The 22,755-nt window shown below is 45.8% G+C and overlaps 3 protein-coding genes across 3 annotated transcripts; 2 read left to right on the top strand and 1 right to left on the bottom strand.

The window, feature by feature from the left end:
- The first annotated feature begins 4,235 nt into the window (after window positions 1-4,235).
- On the top strand, window positions 4,236-22,054 carry LOC6501987 (gastrin/cholecystokinin type B receptor). Its single transcript, XM_032452350.2, has 5 exons — window positions 4,236-4,941; window positions 15,326-15,526; window positions 15,747-16,091; window positions 19,952-20,285; window positions 20,382-22,054. Exons 1-5 carry the CDS (start codon window positions 4,236-4,238, stop codon window positions 20,812-20,814), a joined length of 2,019 nt encoding a protein of 672 aa, XP_032308241.1. The 3' UTR covers window positions 20,815-22,054.
- LOC26514940 lies at window positions 5,023-5,961 on the top strand. The gene has a single exon (XM_014904220.3). It carries the CDS (start codon window positions 5,259-5,261, stop codon window positions 5,721-5,723), a length of 465 nt encoding a protein of 154 aa, XP_014759706.1. The 5' UTR covers window positions 5,023-5,258; the 3' UTR covers window positions 5,724-5,961.
- On the bottom strand, window positions 17,424-19,598 carry LOC116655127 (probable cytochrome P450 308a1). The gene is made up of 4 exons (XM_032452373.1): window positions 19,406-19,598; window positions 18,824-19,354; window positions 18,311-18,763; window positions 17,424-18,247 (listed from the first exon to the last, which is right to left on the bottom strand). Exons 1-4 carry the CDS (start codon window positions 19,588-19,590, stop codon window positions 17,953-17,955), a joined length of 1,464 nt encoding a protein of 487 aa, XP_032308264.1. The 5' UTR covers window positions 19,591-19,598; the 3' UTR covers window positions 17,424-17,952.
- Window positions 22,055-22,755: the final 701 nt, after the last annotated feature.

Raw genomic sequence — 22,755 nt, 5'->3', positions numbered from 1 at the left:
GCGTGCACAAATATTAATCATTCCACCGCAAAAAGCTGGCAAAACAGTAAACACTAAGCAGGACCGAGAAACAAAAACAAAAATACATAAAATGCCACAGAACAGAGAACAGAGTACAGAGGCGAAGGACCAACATTTACTTTACCTTTGGCGTGGCTTGGCCTGGCCAAAAATAAATCCTGAGAAAAAGAAAACAGTTTACAAATGGCAGGCCATGTCGCAGGTATTAATACATTTTACCAACATCGGGCAGCCTGATTCCTGATTCTATATTTGTAGAGACCAGCCAGGAGTGGGGGCGAGGCAAAAGGACCTCATACTGGGATCGGCCAATTTATATTTCCTTGACTAACACAGGCTCTCTGATTGACAGTCGAAGCTGGGGCTGCTTGAGGGATATCCCTGTAACCTGCATCCTGATTGCTCAATTAATATCCATCGACGGAGTCCAGAATTATTTAATCTGGCTAAAATGTAATCGTTGACTTCTATGGAAATCGCTTCGGTATTTGCATAGGCGGCAGGACAGGACCCTTGCCGCAGGACCTTATCCTTTGGGTTGGGTTTCTGGAAATCAATTGCAGGGCAACTCAGCTAATTAACTGACTAAGTGAACATTTTTTTAGCTTCTTTGTTGTCTTATCCCTGCAGCTCCTGTTGCTTTATGCTTTTTTCTCAGGGGGATTCTGGATTCAGGGCTTTATTCTTTGCTCTTCTTGTTGTTACTTATTTTTCTGCCGCGATTTATGAAAGCGAGGAGCAACAGGGATGCTGGCTGTTTGCGCATTTCAACGTAATTCGAGTTTAGAACTGAAAAGGACTCGCCTCGACTCGCCTTGCCTTGCCTCGTAAAATATGGCGGCAAGATGCGAAACAACAACAACAATGATCCAAGTTAAATAAAAGTTTTGGCAAAAGCCAGAAAAGGATTTTCGCCCAAGTCAATAAAGTATAAAGGTCGAGAGGTGGGCTTTATTTTTTTTGGCGGGGCCAAGGGCCAAAATGCTAAAAAACAAAACACCGAAAACCATCTAAGCTGTTCATCTGGAGCCTCCGCAAGGATAATTACTGCCCAGTGCAAATACAAAATTAACTGCCTAATGATATTTATGTGGAGAGCGGCATCAAGTAAAATGAAAATGCCATATCATTAATGTTAGTGGGCGTGTCTGTTGTCCTGTCCGCCCTGGCGTCCTGCTGTCCTGCTGTCCGGATACCTTCAACCTTTTCTAGGCACAGCTGGGCAACGGGCCACGGGCCTCGACTCCTGGTGGCCATGTCCTCTAAGTCCTCCCAGTGGCTGCAAAAATTTAATATCCATTTGGTGTCCTCGCAAATCCAAAGCATTTGCCATAATTATCTCGTCCGTGTCTGGGAGAGCAGACCGAGTCCCAGAGCCATCCTTTCCAGGCCCGTTTTGTGATGCTACGCAGGCCCCGCCATTCAGTCCGAGGACGTTCAGGACCCTAGGGGCACCCAGGACTCGGGACATGCTTCCGGGCTGCCTTAATGCTGGCTTGAGTCTAATTATGGTCGCGTGCTTTCCGGCTTCGGTTGCACGGCGGAAAACACTTGGCACTTGCCGGGGTGATTATTTGTATAGAGAAACAATGTATTTAGTCCAAAAAAAGCGCTGGAGAAAGTGCATATATCTGTTATGCATACTTCAGATGAATATAGTTATACAGAATATAAAAGCGAAAAAAAACGTTTAAATACAAATTATTTAAGGACATAAATAGGAATATACTTAATAGGCAGAACAGAGTTCTTACTTAATAGGAATTAAAACATTATATGTATGTTCATCCATAATTGTCCATAATTGTTTGAAAAGAAATTAATTTGTTAATTGAACACCTCAAAGCCATTAAAGGAGCCCACTAAACTGATAGGATTCAATAAACCAATTCAGAATTTAACACTCCATAAGACTGCTAATTGTCCATGTTTGCAAAATGTATTGTCCTCAGTTAAGTATGTAATTTTGTACTAATTATTTTAATGGTGATTTTAGGTACACACATTGGCCAAATGAAAGAGTTTAAGTTGTCGGCTTACAAACCATAAAATTCATGGAATATGAAATGACAAAGCGGAATTACAGCCCAAAGACACGATTTAATATTCATTCGACTCTGATGGGCATTGGACAATTTAAAGCTATTTATAAAGTAGGAATGCCGATTGGGACTCTAAGTCTGTTATTGGCATGGCCCGTGCTCTATCTTCGCCATGTCTCTGGGCATAATATGTTAAGTGCTCCATTGGTACCGAGAGCCCACCCCTCCCCTCCTTGGGCCGGGAAGTGTGGGAATTGTAATCAAAGTTTTCCGCCGGAATGGTAGTCCGTAGTCCGGTAATAAATGGCGTGGAGGTTCCCGGGAAAAAGCAGCTGAAACGGGCGATTAATTCATTATTCAGTCGCACTCGCAACGGCCTATGTCCTCATTATGAATTCACAATATATTCGTATCTGTTGCTCGTTCTGTCTTAGCGGAGAACCGTCATCATTATCGTCATTATGGTATCCTATCATTAAACGTTAATATCGGGCTGTCGGAATTGCATAAACCGCGCCTCCATTCCCGGCCATCGCGTTTTAAAAACAACAAGCCCCGGCCTCAGCAAATGCAAATACAATAATTAAAATTAATTAAAGCCCCAAAGTAAATAAATAAATGGACTCGTCTGTTTCGTTTTCAACTCAGCGTCCTCAGGTCCTGTACAGTTTTTACTCTCCACTCGGACTTGCAACTTTAATTAATGCTGCAGCATTATTTATATTCCCCGACAAAAGTTTGTCTTTGGCGGCGGCCTTTCGGAAACTCCAAATTGAATTCATCAATTTGCGACAAGGCGCTGGTATTTTGGGAGTATTTTGGCACTTGAACCAATGATCACGGGCCTCGCCTCAGGGATGAATTCTGGAAGCCAGTTCATTTGCCACTCGGAGTCAATTTGGGGAGACGCCACCTGTTGTGGCCACAAAAGAAAACGCAGAAGTACGGCGAAAACGGTTGAGAGTCCGGTTTCACTTCATGGCTCCTCGAGTGCCTCCCTGGAGTGATTTATAAACTTCAAACTTCGCCGAAAAAACACAGCATCAGAAAAATGAAAAAAGGATAAACAAAAACAAAACACCAGAGAGTCCTTAAATAATGAGCCAAAGGTGTAAGCAGGTGAAATCCGGCGGTAACGGAGCTGCGCTAATTAAGTTGACAAATGTGGCCTTTCTCAGCTTTTGTTCCCTTTGTTTTCGGTTCTTGGTCCTTGCCCGCTGCTCCCCGACATCCTTTATCCTTTATCCTTCGTCCTTTATCCTTAGTGCCGGGAAAACACTGATTATGGCCGTGGCTTCCCCCTGGGAAACATGCAAATTATTTAGCCAGCGACTGTTGGCGCCACTGATTGCCAAACATTGCAGGGCTTAATCATCTCGTCAGCCCCGAAATGTATGCTACACAAAGGCAGGAGCGGATCCTGATGGATTTTCTCCCGATCTTCGCTGCCAGGCTGGCTGACTTTAAGGATGTGGATTTATTGGCCTGTCGAATGGGCAATATACCATTCTAGCCATTAAAGCCTAGGCTACTTATTTTAGTCCTTTTGATTAATTTTTAAAATTAAATTAAATTTAAAGTCAAAAGACTTCATGGGGGTCTCTAAATGGTTCCTTCAGATGTAGAGAAGTCGAGATGAGTGGTATTTAACTTTTATTTTCTGTTTCCCAGTGCCACGCTGATTGGGAAAGGGTCGGATCGTTAATCACTAATACGCAGTGTCATGGCTTTGTTATTTTTTTGCGAACACACTGCATTGTATGCGCTTCAGCTTGACTGCTTTTTAAATAGTCCTGTTCGAGCTCTAATTGCGGATTATTTTTTAAGCCGTTGCATGTGTTTTAATAGCAGCAATTTGAGCTCTCAATTTTCAATAAAAAATGTTTGAAAATAATCTTTTTTTACATGAGCTATTGGTTCCATTAGCAAACTAGCTTGGAATAATAAAGCACATCAGTCTGAGCAAAATCCTGCCCTGTGCCGGGCCAATTCTGAAAACAATTATGATTATGTGATTCCATTAGCTGCAGCTTTCGTTTTTATAGAGGCTATTCGAATATTATCCACTTTCCCCAGCAACAAGTCCTTCGGCAGCATGTTGCCAGCCGCGCAGGCAGCCGTGTGGTGAGTTTCGGGCATCCTGCCGCCGGTGGGCGGCATCGGCATGTTGCCATGTTGCCACTGGAGGCGGCAAGTCGCCGACGAGTGTCAGTGCTTCGCTTGGACTGCGAGGCGCGACACACAACGCGGAACGTGGCCTCCTCCGTGCTCCTCCGACATCGACTTGACCCGCATTTCCATTTTTTTTTATTGTTGCGTGCTCGACGAAGTGCCGCGAGTGGCTGGCCCCAAAATAACCCCAGATCACGACGCCCCAGAAACGGCCTCACAATAGGCGCCTTTGACTCAATCCTGCGCCGGGTGCTCCTGGCACTGGCTCCGCTGGTCAGCGCGGATGCCATCCTGCGGCTCAGCGACAACACCACCTCGATCCTCGGCGACGATCTGCTCAACTACACCGGCCTGGAGGTGGACGTGGGCCTCGAGATGGACGTGAAGGTGGACCTAGAGCCGAAGCTGGAGGTGACTACCGTGAAGACGAGTCCGGGCCGGCCGAGGGTCAGTGCCGACGTGCCCATCTGGGTGGTGCCCTGCTACTCGGCCATCCTGCTCTGCGCCGTCGTGGGCAATCTGCTGGTGGTGCTCACCCTGGTCCAGAACCGTCGCATGCGCACCATCACCAACGTCTTCCTCCTCAACCTGGCCATCTCGGACATCCTGCTGGGCGTCTTCTGCATGCCTGTGACCCTGGTGGGCACGCTGCTCCGGCACTTCATCTTCGGCGAGGTCCTCTGCAAGCTCATCCAGTTCGCCCAGGGTAAGTCGGACCTTGGGGATCAGACTTAGTTGTAGACTCAACATTTAACTCAGCTCCCAGGTAGGTCTGTACATTCACGTCAGGCCCGTGTATAAATTAAAAGGTTATTCAAGCTCCAACCAGTATAGTCCCTCAGTCATTCAGTCATTCGGGCCGAGACCAGACTTGAGCCCGAGTCCGAGTCCGAGTCCTGGTCGTCCATCCATCCAACCATCCCACCGATATAAATAGACAAAAAAATAAAACTTTCACCCAACCCCAATCTCGACTTTCCAACCATCCCCCCAAACACCATCACACCACCACACATCCCTCAAATGGCTCCCAACTTGGACCTGGAGCGTGTCCGGCAGCAAATCGTCTTGGCCAACATCCAGGAGCTCCTCCAGAAGATGACTCGGCGCTGCTTCAGTAAATGTGTCGGTGTTCCGGGCCGTGAGCTGCGATCCGAGGAACGGGACTGTTTGGGCAACTGCATGGATCGGTTTCTGGATTCGGTCCAAGTGGTGTCGCGGCAGTACTTTCGTCGCCGTCGCCGGCAGCATCCGCAGCAACAGCCGCTCCGTCCCAACCGATCAACTACCCCGGAATCCGGAGCAGCCAGGTCGTCCTCCGCACCAGCAACTGCAACCACAACCGCATCCCCATCAGCATCGTCATCGTCATCGTTATCGTCATCGGCACCCACACCCCCATCCGCTTGTAATTCCTCGAGCTCATACGTACCACCCGATAGGAAGGGCAAGTCCTCGCCAATCCCCACATCCCAGTGCTCGGAGTAGATGTCTAGTAGTAGGCGTCGTTTCTATAATGTCCTCTGTGAAGGCCACTTAACCGCTCCGACAGAAATGGTCACCCTTTCTAAAAAGGAGAGCCCGAGCCGCAAAGTGGCAGTGCAACTACGTGTATGTGAGGCCCTCCGACAGTTGGTCGCATTTAAATCCCAGTAGAATCGTGGAATGTGAAGTCCATAGAGTGTAGAGAGCTTTTTCTTTCAAACAAATATAAAATTCAAGGCTATATGGGAGTTTTTGTTGGGTGTTAGTTAGCTAGACTTGACTGATCTCGGTACTCGGTCAGTAAGTTCTCCTGTTCTGGAGAAGGACTGGATATGGCATAATGTATAAAAAAGTAAGAGTATCAGCCAAAAACTTAATTTCCTTCATGTCTTAGAGCTCATTACAAAATGGGGTTTCATAAATTGATTTTCATAAAGTGACAAATGCCCGGACTATCCCTTCGCATCATCTCCCTTTAATAGCAGCTGTGGGAGATAACATAAAGTTTCCAGGATGGCAGGACATGTTCCGGCCATAACTTGCAGATGACCATACTTAGTATTTTGATTGTGCACTTGCCACTCGAGGCAAGTGGTGTGTCTTCAATCGATTTAACGCACAATTTCCGCGCTTATTTATGGCCTAAATCATATTTCCCGCCCCAACAAGAGCTCGCACTAGCGGCACTTTCTATCCTATCTGGCGGGGACTCGAGAAAGGACTCGTTCAAGGGTTCAAAAGATTAAATATTCCTCTCCCCCAAGGAAACCATTTCCTCTGTCTGGTGTTTAAAAGTATTTGACGCACGCTCGCCCCACATTAATTCATGTCCTTAGATAAGGCTGGTAATCGAAAATGTGAGTCTCGAGATGCCCTTGAAGAGGACTTTGATGGTGTGGCTCTGACACCTGTCAGAAATGCTCGTCAGCGAGGACAGTGGTATTAATTTGCTTATTTAATCAGTGTGTTTGTGTGTGTGTGGGTGTGTCAAAGCACATTCTAATTATCCTACGGCTTATCCTTGGCCAATTTTCAAATGCACTTGGCACGATGTCTCGGGGAATTGCAAAATTCATGACACAACGTATGCTCCTCCGGGCACTCTTGTGTCTCCTCCTCCGTCTCCTCGTCCGCAAACGTTAACGCCTCTGCATCCTTTGTGTCCTGCATCCGTCCCTCCGCCAGCCGCCAGCTGCCATCCTACAGCCCTCCTCCCTGGAGGACTCGCTTCCGTTTCCTCTGCTAGTGTTGGTAATGCTGCTTGTCTTGCTGCAAGTTGACAGAGCCACCCACGCCAGAGCCTTCGTCCTTGCGCATTCATCTTTTTCGGAGTCGTCTCTAACTTATTAACAACATAATAACAATGGCGGGGCAAACAACTTGAGCTGCGAGTCCTTTCCTTTGGGCAGCACACACGCACGCCAATTTGTTGAGCAAACACTCGGATCCCTCGACAAGCCTAGACTCCCACGCATCCACTCGCATCCCGTTGGAACTGTTGCTCCTTTCGTCCTCGTCCTCGTCCTCGTCTTCGGCCTCGCTTCTCGTAAATCTGTAAATGTCAACGCTGGGCGCTGGCCAAGCTGTCGCACCAATTTATGGCCATCATCGAGTCGAGGTGCAGTCCACCTCCTGCCAGGTTCTTCCATTCCAGGATATCTGGATGGCCGGCCACACCCACTGATTTATCGTTGTAATTATGCATTTGTGGCTTTTTCTTCGACCTGCATCTCCAGTCCACTCCAGTCCAGTCCACACACACACACACACACAGAAATTCAATTTAATAAATACAAAAATGACAATTTGTTATGCACCGATGATTAATGGTCTCAGGACTCCAAAGGACTTGGCCTAGCCACTGACCACACAATATGCTCGAGTGGGCTTAAGAATTTAATAAAGTTATCACTCTTCTGCCTCTGTAAAGTAAATCTCAACAACTAGAAGACTAGTAAAGAGGCAAAATAAAGAGGATCAGGCATGAGTTTCTACATTTAAACAGAAGAATTTTTTTAATTTGTATGCCAAACTAAATGGCCGAAAACTGTCAATCATCTTGCTCCAAGGACATGGTTCAACTAGAAGATTACGGCTTTGATTTCTAGTATTTACCCTATATGTATGTCCTTCCTCCTATAAGCCCCCTTTAAGCTCAGTGTACTATTTCTAAAATAGCATCGAATCGATTATGTAAATTGCCAAGTTGATGCTGGGAGATTACTTCGAGGGCATTGGTTCCAAATGGATGGCCAAATAGATTCGTTTTGATGGCATATTTCTGATGGGAATGTTTTTTTTCAGTTAATTGCAATTACTATGCAAATCCATGCCCTGCGTGTCCTGTCTGTCCATTGTATCCACTGTGGTTTGGACTGACCCTGACTTGCATAGGTAGACTGTGCACTTGTTGCCCCGAAAAAAGCCTTGAACTAGTCTGACCCGAAGCTAGGAGCTCCAGGGTCCCGTCGCCCCCCGCTGGGCCTCGGCCAGGTCCTTGCCAAGGCGCTGACAGCTCGGCAAATTAATGATTAATTGAATTTTTCCAGCGTTGGTTTTCTTGCTTTTGTTTCTCCATCTCCGTATCCATCTGCGGCTCTGTCTCTGTCGTTATTTTGTATCCTTTGGAGTCTTTGGCGACTTGGCCCGGTCCTTCCTTGGCAACAGAAATCAAGGCAAAGACGAAGCAGTCATTAATTAGGCAAGGACCGAGCCAGGAGTCGCAGCAGGAGTTGCCACTAAGTCCGCCTCCCTCTCCTTGATTCCAAGATGGCCGCAAAATGCGAAATGCAGAATGCAATTCTTGCAACATTTTCAAGCAGTTCCCGGGGCAACAGTAATGAGTAAAATTATGCACACACTCTTGTGCAAACGGGGCCAACTTAATTGTGGCATTAAGCCCAAATGGCTTAAGTATAAAAAATGAGGAAAAAAAAACAGAAAAAGAGAAAGAAAAAACAACTCAAATACAAATAAAATAAAATGTGAAAACGTAAAAATGGTGAAAGGCAGGAGCTTTTCTAAAGAAACCATCATCATGCTCGAGTGGTTGGAGGAGGGCTCGGGAAACTGAATATTTCGCAGAACTTGAGATGTTGTTTTGCCTTCGTTTTAATGACCGAGTTAACTGGGCAAAAACTGGAAAGTTTGTCGGTGGTGGGAAAAGTGCTCCTTTGGCAACTCCCACGCCCGATCCCCTCACTCAGCCGCGCCTCGCCTGAAACTCAATCAAAGTTCAAGTTGATTTCAATGAATTCATGAATTTTGGTCAATTGTCGTCATCATCACTGTTTTCACTTTTTTATGGAAATTATAATGGCAATTTGTGGCACAAAGCTCTCTGACACTGACACCCCAGCGCCACAGGATACAAGCTACAGAAACAGGATACAACATTGACACAGCTATTGATTTTCAATTATTTAAATATTTGCCGCAATCTGGCTTAAAAAAAGCTGCCAAATTAATAGCCCGAGTACTTGTAACCTGCAGAAAAAAACCCTGCTTTATTCGTCCTGCGTATATCCTGTTCGCCCTGAAATTTGCATACTTCAAATAATGGAAATGTGTTCCTAATAACAAACGCGTGAACTGCCTGCGGTTCTCCATTAAACGGATCCATTAATACTCTGGGCCTTGAGTATTTAAAGCCCGATAATTAAAAATGTCAGCCTCGAAAATGAGGCTCTACCATGTGCGTGGGATCAGAGCGTCCTTTTCGAAGCGCCACCACAATGAAATATCCTTCTGAGCCGAATTAATGTCTTGGAGGCGCCTCCTGCCACAAAGGGAATACAAATGAGGAGTGATTTTTCAGCTCCTTTTCGAGGATTTCCCAGTGGCCGGGTCCAGAAGGTACCTACCTACTGCCAACCAATCACAAGGACTCTTGTCACAAGGACCTAATGCGAAATTAACATGGCTTGTGTGTGTGCAGCAAATGGGTTGCACGGCCGGCAGGACCTTCAGAACCTACAGGACCTCTCGCGGAACCAATTTACTTTTGTAATTTATCGCCAGAGCAAGGAGCTAAGATTGCCGCGGACATCATTTCAAACTTTATTACCCATCAAGTAAAAAAAGAAGAAGTATAAAAAATTATATCAAGAAAGTTTACGAAAGTTTTCCATTAGGGCGCAATTTGTATACTCTTTTTGCACTCTCCTTCAGTAACTGAAGTAGAATGAAAGCTTACTTATTTTAAAAAACCATATTGTTACTAAAACTAGTGTTGAAAAGCTTACTCATTATTTAAACTTAAAACAGTGTTGTAAATTGGAACAAGGATTCATTAACGATCCCCTAGTGTTGCAAAGCTTTAGTAGAGTAGCCGTTGAATATCGGAATTTTGAAAAATATGGTATATAAGCAGGTTCCTGCCAGAATCAGTTAGATGCTATCTTCAAGCATTTGGCAAAAAAATGCAAACCCCATAGAAAACATACTATTAGTCTAGAAGAAAATTGTATATGGAAAAAACATAAATAAGTATGAAAACTAAGTTTCGTATTGAAGTAATCCGACGGCAGTGTCATAGCAACTACTCGTATTACGATGGCGTGTTAAGGGAGCTAAGAGGTCGAGTAATACAAAAGCTTGTTTATAGTTCGAGACAAGGACACTGGCGAGACCAAGAGCAACATTATTGCAATTGAATGGGACTTGGCAACCAGGGGACTTGGCCGATATTCAATTTTACGGGTAAATATCAGCTCAAGAGTTTCACGTCAACTTTGGACAGCTACTTGAAAGGCTCAGCTCGCTTGATAGCCTTAATCCTCGAGTCCTCCAGTCCCTTCGTCCACTGCTGCGTTAGTCCTTAGCCCAACAGTGGAACAAGTTTGGTTGTCCTTCGGGCAAACAAAAAAACAATAAACGGAGCGACATAAACAGGTCAACAGGACAATAACTGGCACCTGTTACTGCCACTACGATTCCCAGATTTTTATTTTTCCAACCTCGAAGGGCTGCATTGCAAATGAAGTACTTGCCCTGGGAGGTCCCTGGGACCACTCTCCTTTGGCGCCCTGGCGTATGCAACAGATTGTTGTGTGCGCTTCTGGCTCTTCCGATTTGACGAATTTTTTAATTAAAATTTAAACCCCTTTTGCCAATTCTGCCAATCTCTTCGCGAATAGGATACATTAATTTGTTGTCGCTCTCGCTTGCAGTTTATGGCTCTTTTATGTCCCACCCCTAAAAACAAAAAACAAGGACAGCCGAGCAAATAAGGACACACAAAAGCACAAAAGCTTACACAGCAGTCTGTCCATCACTCCATTCCCCTGCGGGCGCCATGTCCTGGCTGCGATGGTGCGGATCCTGCCATAACTTTCCGTATCAATACCAGGAACAAAACAAAAGAAAACAATCAAACTCAATTTTTTATATAATTTCACAATTTGGCAAGCGCAGGAATCGCATCAAAGGAAATGTAAATACTCTTGAAGAAACCGAACAGCAGATACCTTCGAATAAAGCTATTATGTATTATATTTTCTTCCAAATTTAATCGTAAAACTAATCAGACTAACTAATCAGAAACTAATAAGAATGCTATGCAAGGCAGAGATAATAAAAATGAAGATAATTTATTAAAAATCTGTCTTGTGATCTTTAGAGTTACTTTTCTTTACTCCTGAAGGCAGTATAACTTTAAAATTGTTAAAGTCCAAGCAGTGCTTTTCAAATTTCTGCCTCATAACCTGGATTTTATTCAAATCCTAATCCTAATCCTAAGACTCATTGATTAAGGTGACAAAACCCAATTTATGTGTGACATATTTTTGCAGGGTACTGTCTTATCTTTAGATATAGAACAACAACAACCACAATAACAAAAATAAATAAATAAATAAAAAAGATACTTTTCCGTTTTCAATCTTGCGTGCGTCGACAGGCGAAAAAAAAACTTTTCCCAACAAAAACCAGCCATTTTTTATTGTTGTGTCGAAATTTAGAATTATTTTTATTGGAGAAACCGGCCGGGACAGATGGCATATCCTGATGGCCAACAACACACACCCACACACTCACACTCCCCCGCCAGGACACGCACGGACATGGACACACAAATCTCCTTTCGGGCCGAGTAGAGTCCATAAAAATCCACTTTCCGTTATGGCTGCGAGTTATGTAACTGGAAATGATGATGACAGGGGCGGCAGGAGCATACAGGGGGCGTGGCAATGGACTTATTGTCATTGAATGGAGCGCCAAATCAAAAACAACGACCAGAGGGCAACCCAGGATTGGATTGGATTTGGAATTTGGGTTTGAGTTTTTGGGTTTTTTGGGCTTCTGGGCTGGATTTTGATTTTAAAATGGAAAATTCGGCATGTGCGTGGCAAGAGCGATTTGCATTGCCCAGCTTTAAGCAATTTCCAATTGGATAACAATAATTTATGAAGCCACTCTCCCATATAAATTACATTAAATATTTACGCAAATCTATGGATTTTAATAGAGTGTATATTGGAGGGTACATTGGTTATTTATTTTGCAAAAATATCTGTGTTTTTGGAAATGTTTTTCACTTAAATTCATATTATTTCATTGGGAATAAGTTTCATATTCATATTCAGAAAAAGCTTTTGAATCATTTTACATTTTTAGGCTACAAAACTATGCTTTCGAATAGAAATTATTGAAGATATAGTTTTATGAACAAAGTGTTCATACAAACACATAGGTCTTCTACCCACATATCCTCCTATTTCACCTGAAATTGCTGTTTAATATTGCCATTTAACATTTAATTTTTCCAATGACAGTGGGCAGCCAGCCCTGGATGTATTTCCGCAGCCGCCCCAAAAATAAACACTAACCGTACTCGTTCCCGGGCCGGTCAAATATTTACTCTGCGTAATGAAAACCATTTAAATCTCCTTTCGGAAAACTACGAAATACTTTATGTTTAATAAGCCTTACCCAAAAAAGTGAATAAATGCAAAGTAAACAGGAAAGTGTACCTGCAATAACACGTACTGCGGTGCAGTTGGCCGGATTTGTTGGATATTTACTCCAAATTGCACATGGCCATCCGCAACGAGGCTGTATCCTGTAGAATATGGTGTTACCGAAATCCCACCTGCCCTCAGGCAAATTAGAGTCCTAACTCCTACCGGCCAAGATTGATGCGAAGCCGGTGCAGCTTAGAGTTTGGATTTTTAATTGCCAGTCAACTTTGGGGTTTTGGAACTTGGTTTCCAGTAAATTAGGACCGAACGGCAGCCTTTTAGTGGCTCTTGTTGTCATAACGGAAAGAAAATCATGTCCAGTTTGGGGAATATATATATTGCATACTCTGATTATACATTATTACTATTTAGATTTAGATGCATGACTTTGAAAGCTCAGTTAAGTAAGCTGGAAGCCGGATATATATTTTTATGGATCTTCAACTGAGATCTATAGATCTGGTGCTCCTGAAAATGGATATTTTTTGCAGTGTACTGGTAATAGCTGGTCAGGAAGCGACTTCACCTGCACTTGGCTTGGCTGCACTCAGCAGTTTGTTATTTATACGGGGGAGAGGGTCCTGCAATTGCCCGGAAAAGCACTGGTGTCCCAAAGTTGCAAAGTCCGGGCTTACAGTGGCCATAATTTCGCAGTGGCTGGGAAACTTTTGGGGCTTGAGGAACATTCAAAATTCGAGATGAAAAAGATCGAAAAAGCAAGTCGGAAACTACAATTAGCAGGACGAGGCAAAAAAACAAAAGGAAGTATGTGTGTATATGAAATTTCATTTATGGGAACAAGGCCAGAAGCTAGAGAATTCGACACTGACCTGGCCAAAAGTCAGGCTCACTTTTTCCGTTTTTCGGTTTTGTTGGAAATAATTTGAGAGTTTGTGGGCGAAAGTCGAGCCACGACTGGCTCGTGTTCATACACATGTGGCATTTTAATTGCAATCCACAAAATGTCAAAGGTGCTGGACCGTGCTCCTTAATAGTCCTTGCCAAGCTAACAAAGGCCCCACCAGGATGTTAGATTTTCCGTTTGAAAAGCCGGCAATTTGCAATCCTGTGACCACACACCGACGCCCACTTGGATTCTTCTGCATGAAAAAATCATTTGAAGTTTTGTCATTCGAACACGTGCAGAATATACTATTCCCTCGGAATGCTAGTTTCTGGCTTAAGGATTCGCTTTCTGGGCCTTCGCTTTCTGGGGAATGCACTATTGAGGTCCAAAGTGTAGGCCTGGGCATGATTAACGGCAGGAGCCAGTAGGACTCAGCAGAGGGAATCAGAGGTCCTTGATTTCCTGCAATCAATATGTCTATTTGTTGCCGTTCAATCAACGAATCTATTTACGTCCCCCGCCATTTTCCATGCGGTTGCTAGTGAGTATATTTGCTTTTCATTCATTTTCATTGTCGGCCGCCCTGCCGCCCGGCCCCGATGTCCTCTTCCTGGTCCGGTGGACTCAGGGGGACTTCTATTTTCAGCATTTCCATAAAATTTACATTTTTGTTGCGGACTCGGAATCACTGAACCGTGGTCCGTGGTCCGTTTTACCCGTTTTCGAGTTATTCTCGCCTTTTGTGTTTGCTGTTTTTTCCCGCCACAAAATAAAAACAAAAACACAAACAACGGCAACGCCAACAACAACCGAAAAAAGGATGCGTGTGGGAGGCTGTTTTCGCAGGATCGGGAAACATGAATTGGGATATAGGAACGGGAATGGCCAACGGGAGCCGGCATGGGCACAGCGACAAAGGACGAAGCTAAATTTAATTTTGTTAATGAGCTTTGCCCGTTTCATCATCTCACCACACAAGGAAACCGCCAGCATTCAGTTGAAAAGTTACATGTGCTTTAAATACACTTAGCGAAAAGATTATTCGCTAATCTGTCATATGATTGGTGGGGTTTCACTTCACTAAAAGGTCAAAGTATATCTCTAAAACATATTATACGATCTGTTTAAAATTGATTCCTATATATTGTTAACTACCATAGAATCAACGTAGAGCCTAGACTGTAGAATTTCTAGATCTACTGCCCAGAATAATCCATAGTCCTTTGAATTTTGAAACATTTCCAGAAGTGCTACCATCCTTTTCAAGTGCACATATTTTGCGAGTGTTGGTTTTTATTGCGATTCTGATGCCAGTAAAGGATTAGGTTTGAATCGGCATTTCCAGTGCTATTTCTGCTCTAATAGTCCACTTGAAAACTTGGCCAGTTTGAGCTTTAGGGGTTTTGGCTTGTGGGCTCAAAGTTGGGAGCCTGGGGTCTGGGGTCTGGGGTCTGGGGTCTGGGGCTTAGAGGTTTCTGGGTTTTCGAAAGTCTGAGTTAAGCACTCGGACCCCCAGCCGCTATCACTGCCCAACCGAGACAAGGACATTAACGTTTTAATTATTCCTGGTGCGGCGTAACAATTGCCGATGAGGCCTTTGAATAAAAGTTAACGGCGGGAGGGGAGTGTTGTCGGAAATGGAAATGGAAATTGGCCAGAACTGGCTAAATGCTAACAAGAAAGCCATTAATATTCGGAATTCGAATCATAAAAGTTTCAACCTAATGCAGATTAATAATTCTTGTTAATTGCTCGTGGAAATTGACTTACATTTGTTATGCGATTTTTATAATCCGCAGCTGCCTCGGTGGCCGTGTCCTCCTGGACCTTGGTGGCCATATCCTGCGAACGCTACTACGCCATCTGCCATCCGTTGAGGTCCCGGACGTGGCAGACCATCAACCACGCCAACAAGATTATAGCCATCATCTGGCTGGGCAGCCTGCTCTGCATGACTCCGATTGCGGCTTTTAGCCAGCTGATGCCGACCAGTCGACCAGGTGAGTTCCCGACTCCTCTTTTATTGAACACACCTGAGATCAACCCAGAGAACTTAGCCAAAGGGGGAAATGGCATTTTAGCTTCCCAATAAGTCGTCAAAGATGGCTGCAGGTGGCATCCCTGATCACGAAGAGATCTCGAATAAAAAGCTAAGACGAAATGGGCTTAACAGACCAAAACTGTAACTGAACTGGATTATAACTGTTGTCCTTTTTGCAGGTCTTCGAAAATGCCGGGAGCAGTGGCCCGCCGACAGCCTGAACTACGAGCGGGCCTACAACCTCTTCCTGGACCTGGCCCTGCTGGTGCTACCACTCCTGGCCCTGAGCTTCACCTATCTGTTCATAACCCGGACCCTGTACGTCAGCATGCGCAACGAAAGGGCCATGAATTTTGGCAGCAGTGGCCCAGAGACATCCGCCCCTGCCCACGGTCCCGCCCCCTTGCCTGCCGCGCCCATCGCCGGCCCAGCATCCACGCCCATAACCGCCAGCCAGAGGCGCTCCAACGGCAGCCATTTCCAGCAGTCCCTGGAGCAGCACAATCCGCAGCAGTACTACTACGGTGAGAGGTGTTCCTTGCCGAAGGATTTTGACATTTTTGCAGCCCAATGCTTCACAGCCACACACCAGAAAAAAAGGGTTTCTGGGGGGCAGGGAGAGGGCCTTTTGGGGCCTTCCTGGGGGGACTGTGGGTGGTGCCCCACACTAGTGGGGCTTTATAAGTTGCCACTTCTCGGGGGACACCGTTCGAGATTAGTTCAATGGCACAGTGAGTCCTTCCGCAGGAGCGGCCTGGTATCCTTTAACCCCTAGAAAACTTTTTTTTAGAAAATTATTCTGTATAGAAAAATATTTAGCTTTATTATAAGCGATCTGAAGCCCCCTCTTTAAAAATACAAATTATTATTAAGCTTTGGCTTAAAACTGTTCAGAGAAGAACTGTTCAGACAACTAACGATACCCTGTGGAAGGGTATCAGCCACTATTTACGTCACAGACAATTTGCAGAGTCCCCAGCTTGCCACGCACGAAGCACTCCGCTGAAATCGCGGAAGTGGATCCGACGGAGGGGCTGGGAGTCGGTGGGGCTTACGGGGATGTGCCCCACAAGCCGCAACTGAGAAGAAGAAGGAGGGGCGGCCGCGGGCCGGGGTGGGGGAGGTGCCAAAGGGCAATATCCTGGCAGCGCTTTCACTTTCATTTGCATTCGCATCGAGGACTTTTGCCGAGCAGTCCCTGTGGCTAGAATGGCCGGGCTTTTCGTTCACGGAGTGAATAATCCGGAGATTATGGCTTCGCCGAAGTCCCTGCGAATCAATTCCTCTAATTCTGGCTTAAAGTACGCAATATATTCAGTTATTCAGATGTACAATCGAATTTTTATATGAGAGCCGGGGCAGCCAACGTGACGTGTTTCGCCAATGCAAGCCGAGTCCTTGGAGGCCTCCTGGGGGAGTCCCCATGGAAATCACCCCAGTCTGTGTCTCTCTGCTATTGCTTCCCTCGCTTTTTAAATTTTAAACTCTTTCATCTTGGATTCGGGAATCCCGACCAGCTACCACCCGTGCAATTAACCCAAGGACGTGGGTGTTGGGAGTCCTGCCGTCTCATTTGCATTAAAGGGTTCTCAAAATAGCCTTAAAGGCGACACTTCAGGTTGAAAAATGGAAACATTTGCATTTTCATAGGCCCCGACACTTTTGGTCCGAACTGGAAATTATCATTGCAATGGACAGGACACTCCACGAAGGTCCTTCAGTGATTCATTTCCTGTTGGAAACGAAAACCGCACTTTAAGAAATTAAGAAGAGATAAGTTCATAAATTTCTTAAGACTTTAGCACTTACCACTTCTGTTTAATGTTTTTAAACACTTTGGGAGAAAGTCTATAGACTTGGTAGAATTTAATAATAGGGAATATTTATTAAAAAATGTACATCTAAAATAGAAAGTTTTGTTTCAGTGTGGAAGGTCTGACCCATTATTTGGCCCATGGCCTTCCATGGTCTTCCGCAAAAAAGGTCAATTCAAGAGCCGTAAATTATGCACGGGACAAGCATTTAAGCGCTCGTTAAAGGCCGTTATCCTGCCACCAGGAATGCGGATGTGCGGATGCGGAGGAGGATGTGGATGCGGATGTGCGGATGTCATTTCCACATACTCTACTAGACTTGCTGGCACGTGGTTGTGTGACAATAAATTTGATTAAATTTTTAAACTTTTCGCCCCGTTTGCCGCCCAACATCCCATATTAAATTGGTGAGCCAGTCGGGGAGCGGGTGGCGGGTGGCGGGTAGCGGGGAGGATGTCCTTGGTGGGGAATTTGCATAGGCAAAAAGCAGTAATATAATTAGAAGCCCATAATTTCCGTCATAGCTCGTATCAGAATCTGCCAGGCCAGACATTAGGGACTCTCCCGTTGGTTAGCACTTTCCCGTTCTGTTCACCAAACGCAGCCAGACTCCCTTTTTCGCGGAAGTGAGGAACGTCAGTGGGGATATTTCCAGTTTCCTTTGAGTCTCATCCGCCAGGATAACGCGCTGATCCTTCAGCAAAGTGGCGACGGCGGCCTTGGTCTGCAGCAGGCCCAATCGCATGCCAGGGCACATCCGGGAACCGGCTCCGAAGCCCAGGAACCTGCATCCCATCGATTGGGCGGACTGGGCCAGAAAGCGTTGGGGCTGAAACTGGTGGGGGGCAGGATACAACTCCGGATCGCTGCAGATGTTGTTGGCTGGAAAGTGTTGGCAAATCTACTCAAATGCTTCCAATTATACTTACAAGTGTATGGCCCGAACGGGTATAATCAGCACAGTTCCCTCTCTAACCTCCAATGGGCGGCAATGCCCTTGGTCCTTCATCTGAGCCGGCAGCTCAAAGGACTTGGTGCACCGCTTCTGTAGAGCCTGCATGGCCGGATGGAGGCGCAGTGTTTCCAAAAGTACGGCCTCCGTGTATCGAAGTTCACCCATCAGCCCCGCCCCTCCGCTTTCGTCCAACTCGCGCAGCAAGTCATCCTGAATATCCTCGTGGCAGGCCAACTCGTACAGGGCAAAGGCTAAAAGCATAGCTGAGGTCTCGTATCCCTCCAGCAGCAAGGTGGTGGCATGCCCGGTCAGTTCGCTTTGAGGCAATGTCCTTTTTCCCTCTTTGAGCCAATGGAGTAGGCTTGCGCCGTCGCTGCTGGCCAGCACCAAGTCCTGTAGCCAGTTCTGCAGGCTCAAGGGGACATACCTGAGGGAGAAACAACAACACTGCAGGCTCTAATGACATTTAAGCTGGCCCGATACCCACCGATAGTTCAGAACCTTTCCAAGTAGTGGGGAATGTAGTAGTGCCATAGTTTCCACCAGACTCCAGGAACTTGGCTGAAAAAGTGGTAGCAGCCAGTGCAGCCAGGGATTCCTGGCCGAAGCCTCTCCGCTTTCCAAACACTTGGAATCCAGGCCGAAAACGCCCGACGCCACCACCTGGAGGGTGTAGCGGGTCGCCAACTCCTTGGCTTCGAACTGCGACCGATTCTGAAGAAAAAGGCGCAACTTCTGGCAGGAATCATTTACTGCCACCACGATCTGTCGTAGACGACTGGGAGTGAAGAGCGGCACTAGATCCGAGCGGTACAAGCGCCACTTGTCCCCGCAGGCAATGAAGGGATTGCAGCTGGCCAGGGTATCCCGGCTGGGATCGACATAGACGGCGTTATCGGAGCAGTTGGCGAAGTGATTTCCCACTAAAATCTGGCGTATGAGGTCCTGATCGCGAATGAGGAGAGCGGGCTCGTTGAAAAGTCGGTAGAAGCCCACATATTTCAGATGGGGATACTCCCTAGAAAAAGAAAGTTGTGCAACATGGAGTGTATTTGTAGTCTAGACTCACTTGTAGATGCCCTCGTAGACCTCCCCGTACGACTTCTTTCCCAGGGCGAACTGCATCATATTGCCAAAGAAGGGCCATCCCACAGGCCCTTGAATGCCCAGGTTCTTCCAGAAGCCGAGGGGTCCAGTGAACGGGACCACTAGGAGCAGCCAGAGAAGTAGTGGAGGAAGGAGCAGCAGCAGCATCTCCGGAGCTTCTGACTGAAAGTAAAAACAATTTCCAGATAATCCAGCGCTTCTGCGACTTGGGTTGCGTGTTGATTAAGCTTATTACGGATCATTAGGCGCATGCAACGGACATATCAATCAAGTTTTTAGACACGAATCTATGGGTCTGGCCCTGGGGACTGGGGACTGGGGACTGGGGACTGGGGACTGGGCCGTTGAGACAGACAAATGATTATTTCAGTTTGCCAGCTCACTGGGAAGGGCACAGGGAGGGAGTGTACTAAAGATACTTGAGTTGCTACAACCTCATTTGGCTTCAAATTAAACAAAAATATCACATCTTCACACAAAAATTAACTCTCGCCACTCCCTCTTTCAGCGGACAGCAGCTATTCCCATGGCGGCAGCAAGCGGCGCTTACTCACCGGAGGTCCTTGCGAAGGTCGAAGGCATCTCTACTGCATGCGGAGTGCCTCCGTCAAGTCCTTGAGGCAGCAGCAGCAGCACCAACAGCAACAGCAGCAGCAGCAGATCAGTGGCAGTGGATCATCGGGCGGTGGGGGAGGATCAGTTGGAGGCGGAGGACCTGGAGACTGCTGCAGTCGCAGCCAAAGGATGCGCCACCAGGTACAGGGCTATGCCAGCGACAACGAGTCCCGGCGCAAGTCCGTGTCCCAGCCCAGCCTCAGGATCACAGAGGTGGGACTTAGGAGGTGAGTATCTAGTTTCAAATTAATTAGTTTTAAATTTAATTAGTAACTAGTCAAGTTGCAAATAATTAAAATTAACTTACCTTGGATAACTTGCAGCATTGTGCCGCGTCGCTCGAACGAAAGCAAGAGCCTGGAGAGCAAGAAGCGAGTGGTGAAGATGCTGTTCGTCCTCGTCCTGGAGTTCTTCATCTGCTGGACGCCCCTGTACGTGATCAACACGATGACGATGCTGTTCGGGCCGGTGGTGTACGAGTACGTGGGCTACACGGCCATCAGCTTCCTGCAGCTGCTGGCCTACTCCTCGTCCTGCTGCAACCCCATCACCTACTGCTTCATGAACGCCAGCTTCCGGCGGGCCTTCGTCGACACCTTCCGGGGCATGAACATCTGCGAGCGACTGTGCGCCCCATGCTGCTTCTGGCGGCGTCGCTCCAAGAACGAGACGAACCTCTCGGTGGCCGGCAATTCGATTGCCCTGGCCAACTCCGCCATGTCCAGCCACACGATCCTGGAGAGCCCGCGGCTTTGAGCCAGCCGGACGGGTCTCAGCCGGAGCCTAAGCCGGAGGAGCCGGAACAGGAGCCGCAAGCGCAGGGCGGAGATGGAGACGGAGTCGCTGTAGGTGCCTCGTCCTGCAGGCTTCGTCCTTTCAGCAATATGTGATGATGGAATGCAATGTAACTGCATTCGGAAACGGAAACTGTGGTTGTCAACGATTCTGCCCCACGTTCTGAATGTGTGTGTGTGGACATGGTTGTGGTTCGGAGCAGGGGCAGGGGGCGGAGCTAAAGGGGGCCCAAATTAGACACTTAAAAAAACATACTCTTGTTACTCTTTAGTGTTTTTTAATCTGTGTGTCCGCGCGTCTGTTGCTTAGGAGCATTGCCCACAAAAATGGGAATAATTAGCGAAACCCACAAATCGCAAGAGCAGTGTCGGTCTCTGAAATAAATCTATATTTAAGCTATAGTCTGGCTCAGATGAAATGGATTTTGTTTTGAAATCTTTTACAGAAGAGCATTGAAGCATTTGAATTAATAATTTAATTTCTTAAAAATAACATGATAGTGTCGCAAAAATCTAATTCAATAATTAAATGCCATAGTTCTGAGTCAACAAAGCAAATCACAAATAAAATTGATTTTAGGAGAGTGAATAAATAAAACTTAATCTCTTCAAAGCACAGAACTGATTGAAATATCCAGCAGTTTCCATTTTATTTAGTTTTTTAAATTGAATCTTGAGCGTCTAAGCTTAAGGACTTTGAAATAAATTTAAAATATAATAGACAGCCTGACACTGCTTATTCCCGTAAAATTAAAGTAATAATAATCCCAAAAAAACTCAAATAAGAACACAAAAGAGTAAAGGAAGGTTTCATGGAATCCAAAGCATTTGAAGTTCAGCAACTTACAGGGTAGCCGGGAAGTCCATACATATTCAGGACATTCTCTTGCAACAACACATAAAATAAATAAATAAATAGGATGTCTTGAAGGAATATGGGAATATCGAATTGAATTTAATTTAAAGTCACTCGCAGACCAGAAATCCAATTTTAAGTAGTGGCAGATAGAGGCAAAGTACTCGGATTGAAAAGTGTTTTAATTTAAAGATTTGAATCTACAATGCAGGAACAGGGGAGAAACTTTCGATTTAATGCTTGAATTCACCTCAACGAACTTGGCAATTGCAATTCTACGAAATAATTATACTCATAAATGGAAAAATCTCAGTGTTTTTTGAATGTAAAAATAAATGGAAATTAAGTCGAATAATAAACACGAAAGTATTTGCATGTTTTTGGTCGGTTGGTCGATTGGTCGGTGGTTGAGGCTTTGAACTATGAACTCTCGAAGCTAATTGATTGACTGCTTTCTCAGGATCAGAATGAGCCAAGGACACCCAACCGGAAAGCAAATCCTTGCCATTTTCAGCTAATGAGTCGGGCATAAATTTCCCTTCCATTTTCCTCCGGACATCCTCCTGTTGTCCTGCCAGTCAGTCAGTCAGTCAGCCAGTCAGACAGGACTCTGGACTGGAGTTCCATTAATAACAGTATGGAAAGGGAAGCTGGCCCAGCTTAGTCCTGTTTGGAAACAGGATAAATCAATTGCCACTTCGAGGACAGCAAATGAATTGCACGAAACCACAGCGATGGCCGTGTGGCCGAGTGTATTTTGTGGCATTTTTGCTGATTGATGGAACTCCATTCCGCCGCCCTGGCCCATCACTCACGGCCCTGCGGGGATCTGGCCTAATTGCTGATGCCGTTGGAGATGCAAAATCCAAATTCCGAAAGTCCCCACAAGTCCCACAAGCCCCAAAGTCCCCGTCGGAGCCCATTTTCAAAGTGCATCAGCAAGCAGTGATGCTCCAATGTTCTGTGGAAACATAACCAAAAAAATTGCTGGTTATCTTTATTAATTTAATAGTTTTAGGTAGATGTTTAGTGGAGAGAACTAAAGTA

This window comes from Drosophila ananassae, chromosome XR (genome assembly GCF_017639315.1).
Source record: "Drosophila ananassae strain 14024-0371.13 chromosome XR, ASM1763931v2, whole genome shotgun sequence".
NCBI lineage: Eukaryota > Metazoa > Arthropoda > Insecta > Diptera > Drosophilidae > Drosophila > Drosophila ananassae.
The sequence above is the reverse complement of the archived record's forward strand: the minus strand, read 5'-3'. Positions and strand labels throughout refer to the sequence as shown.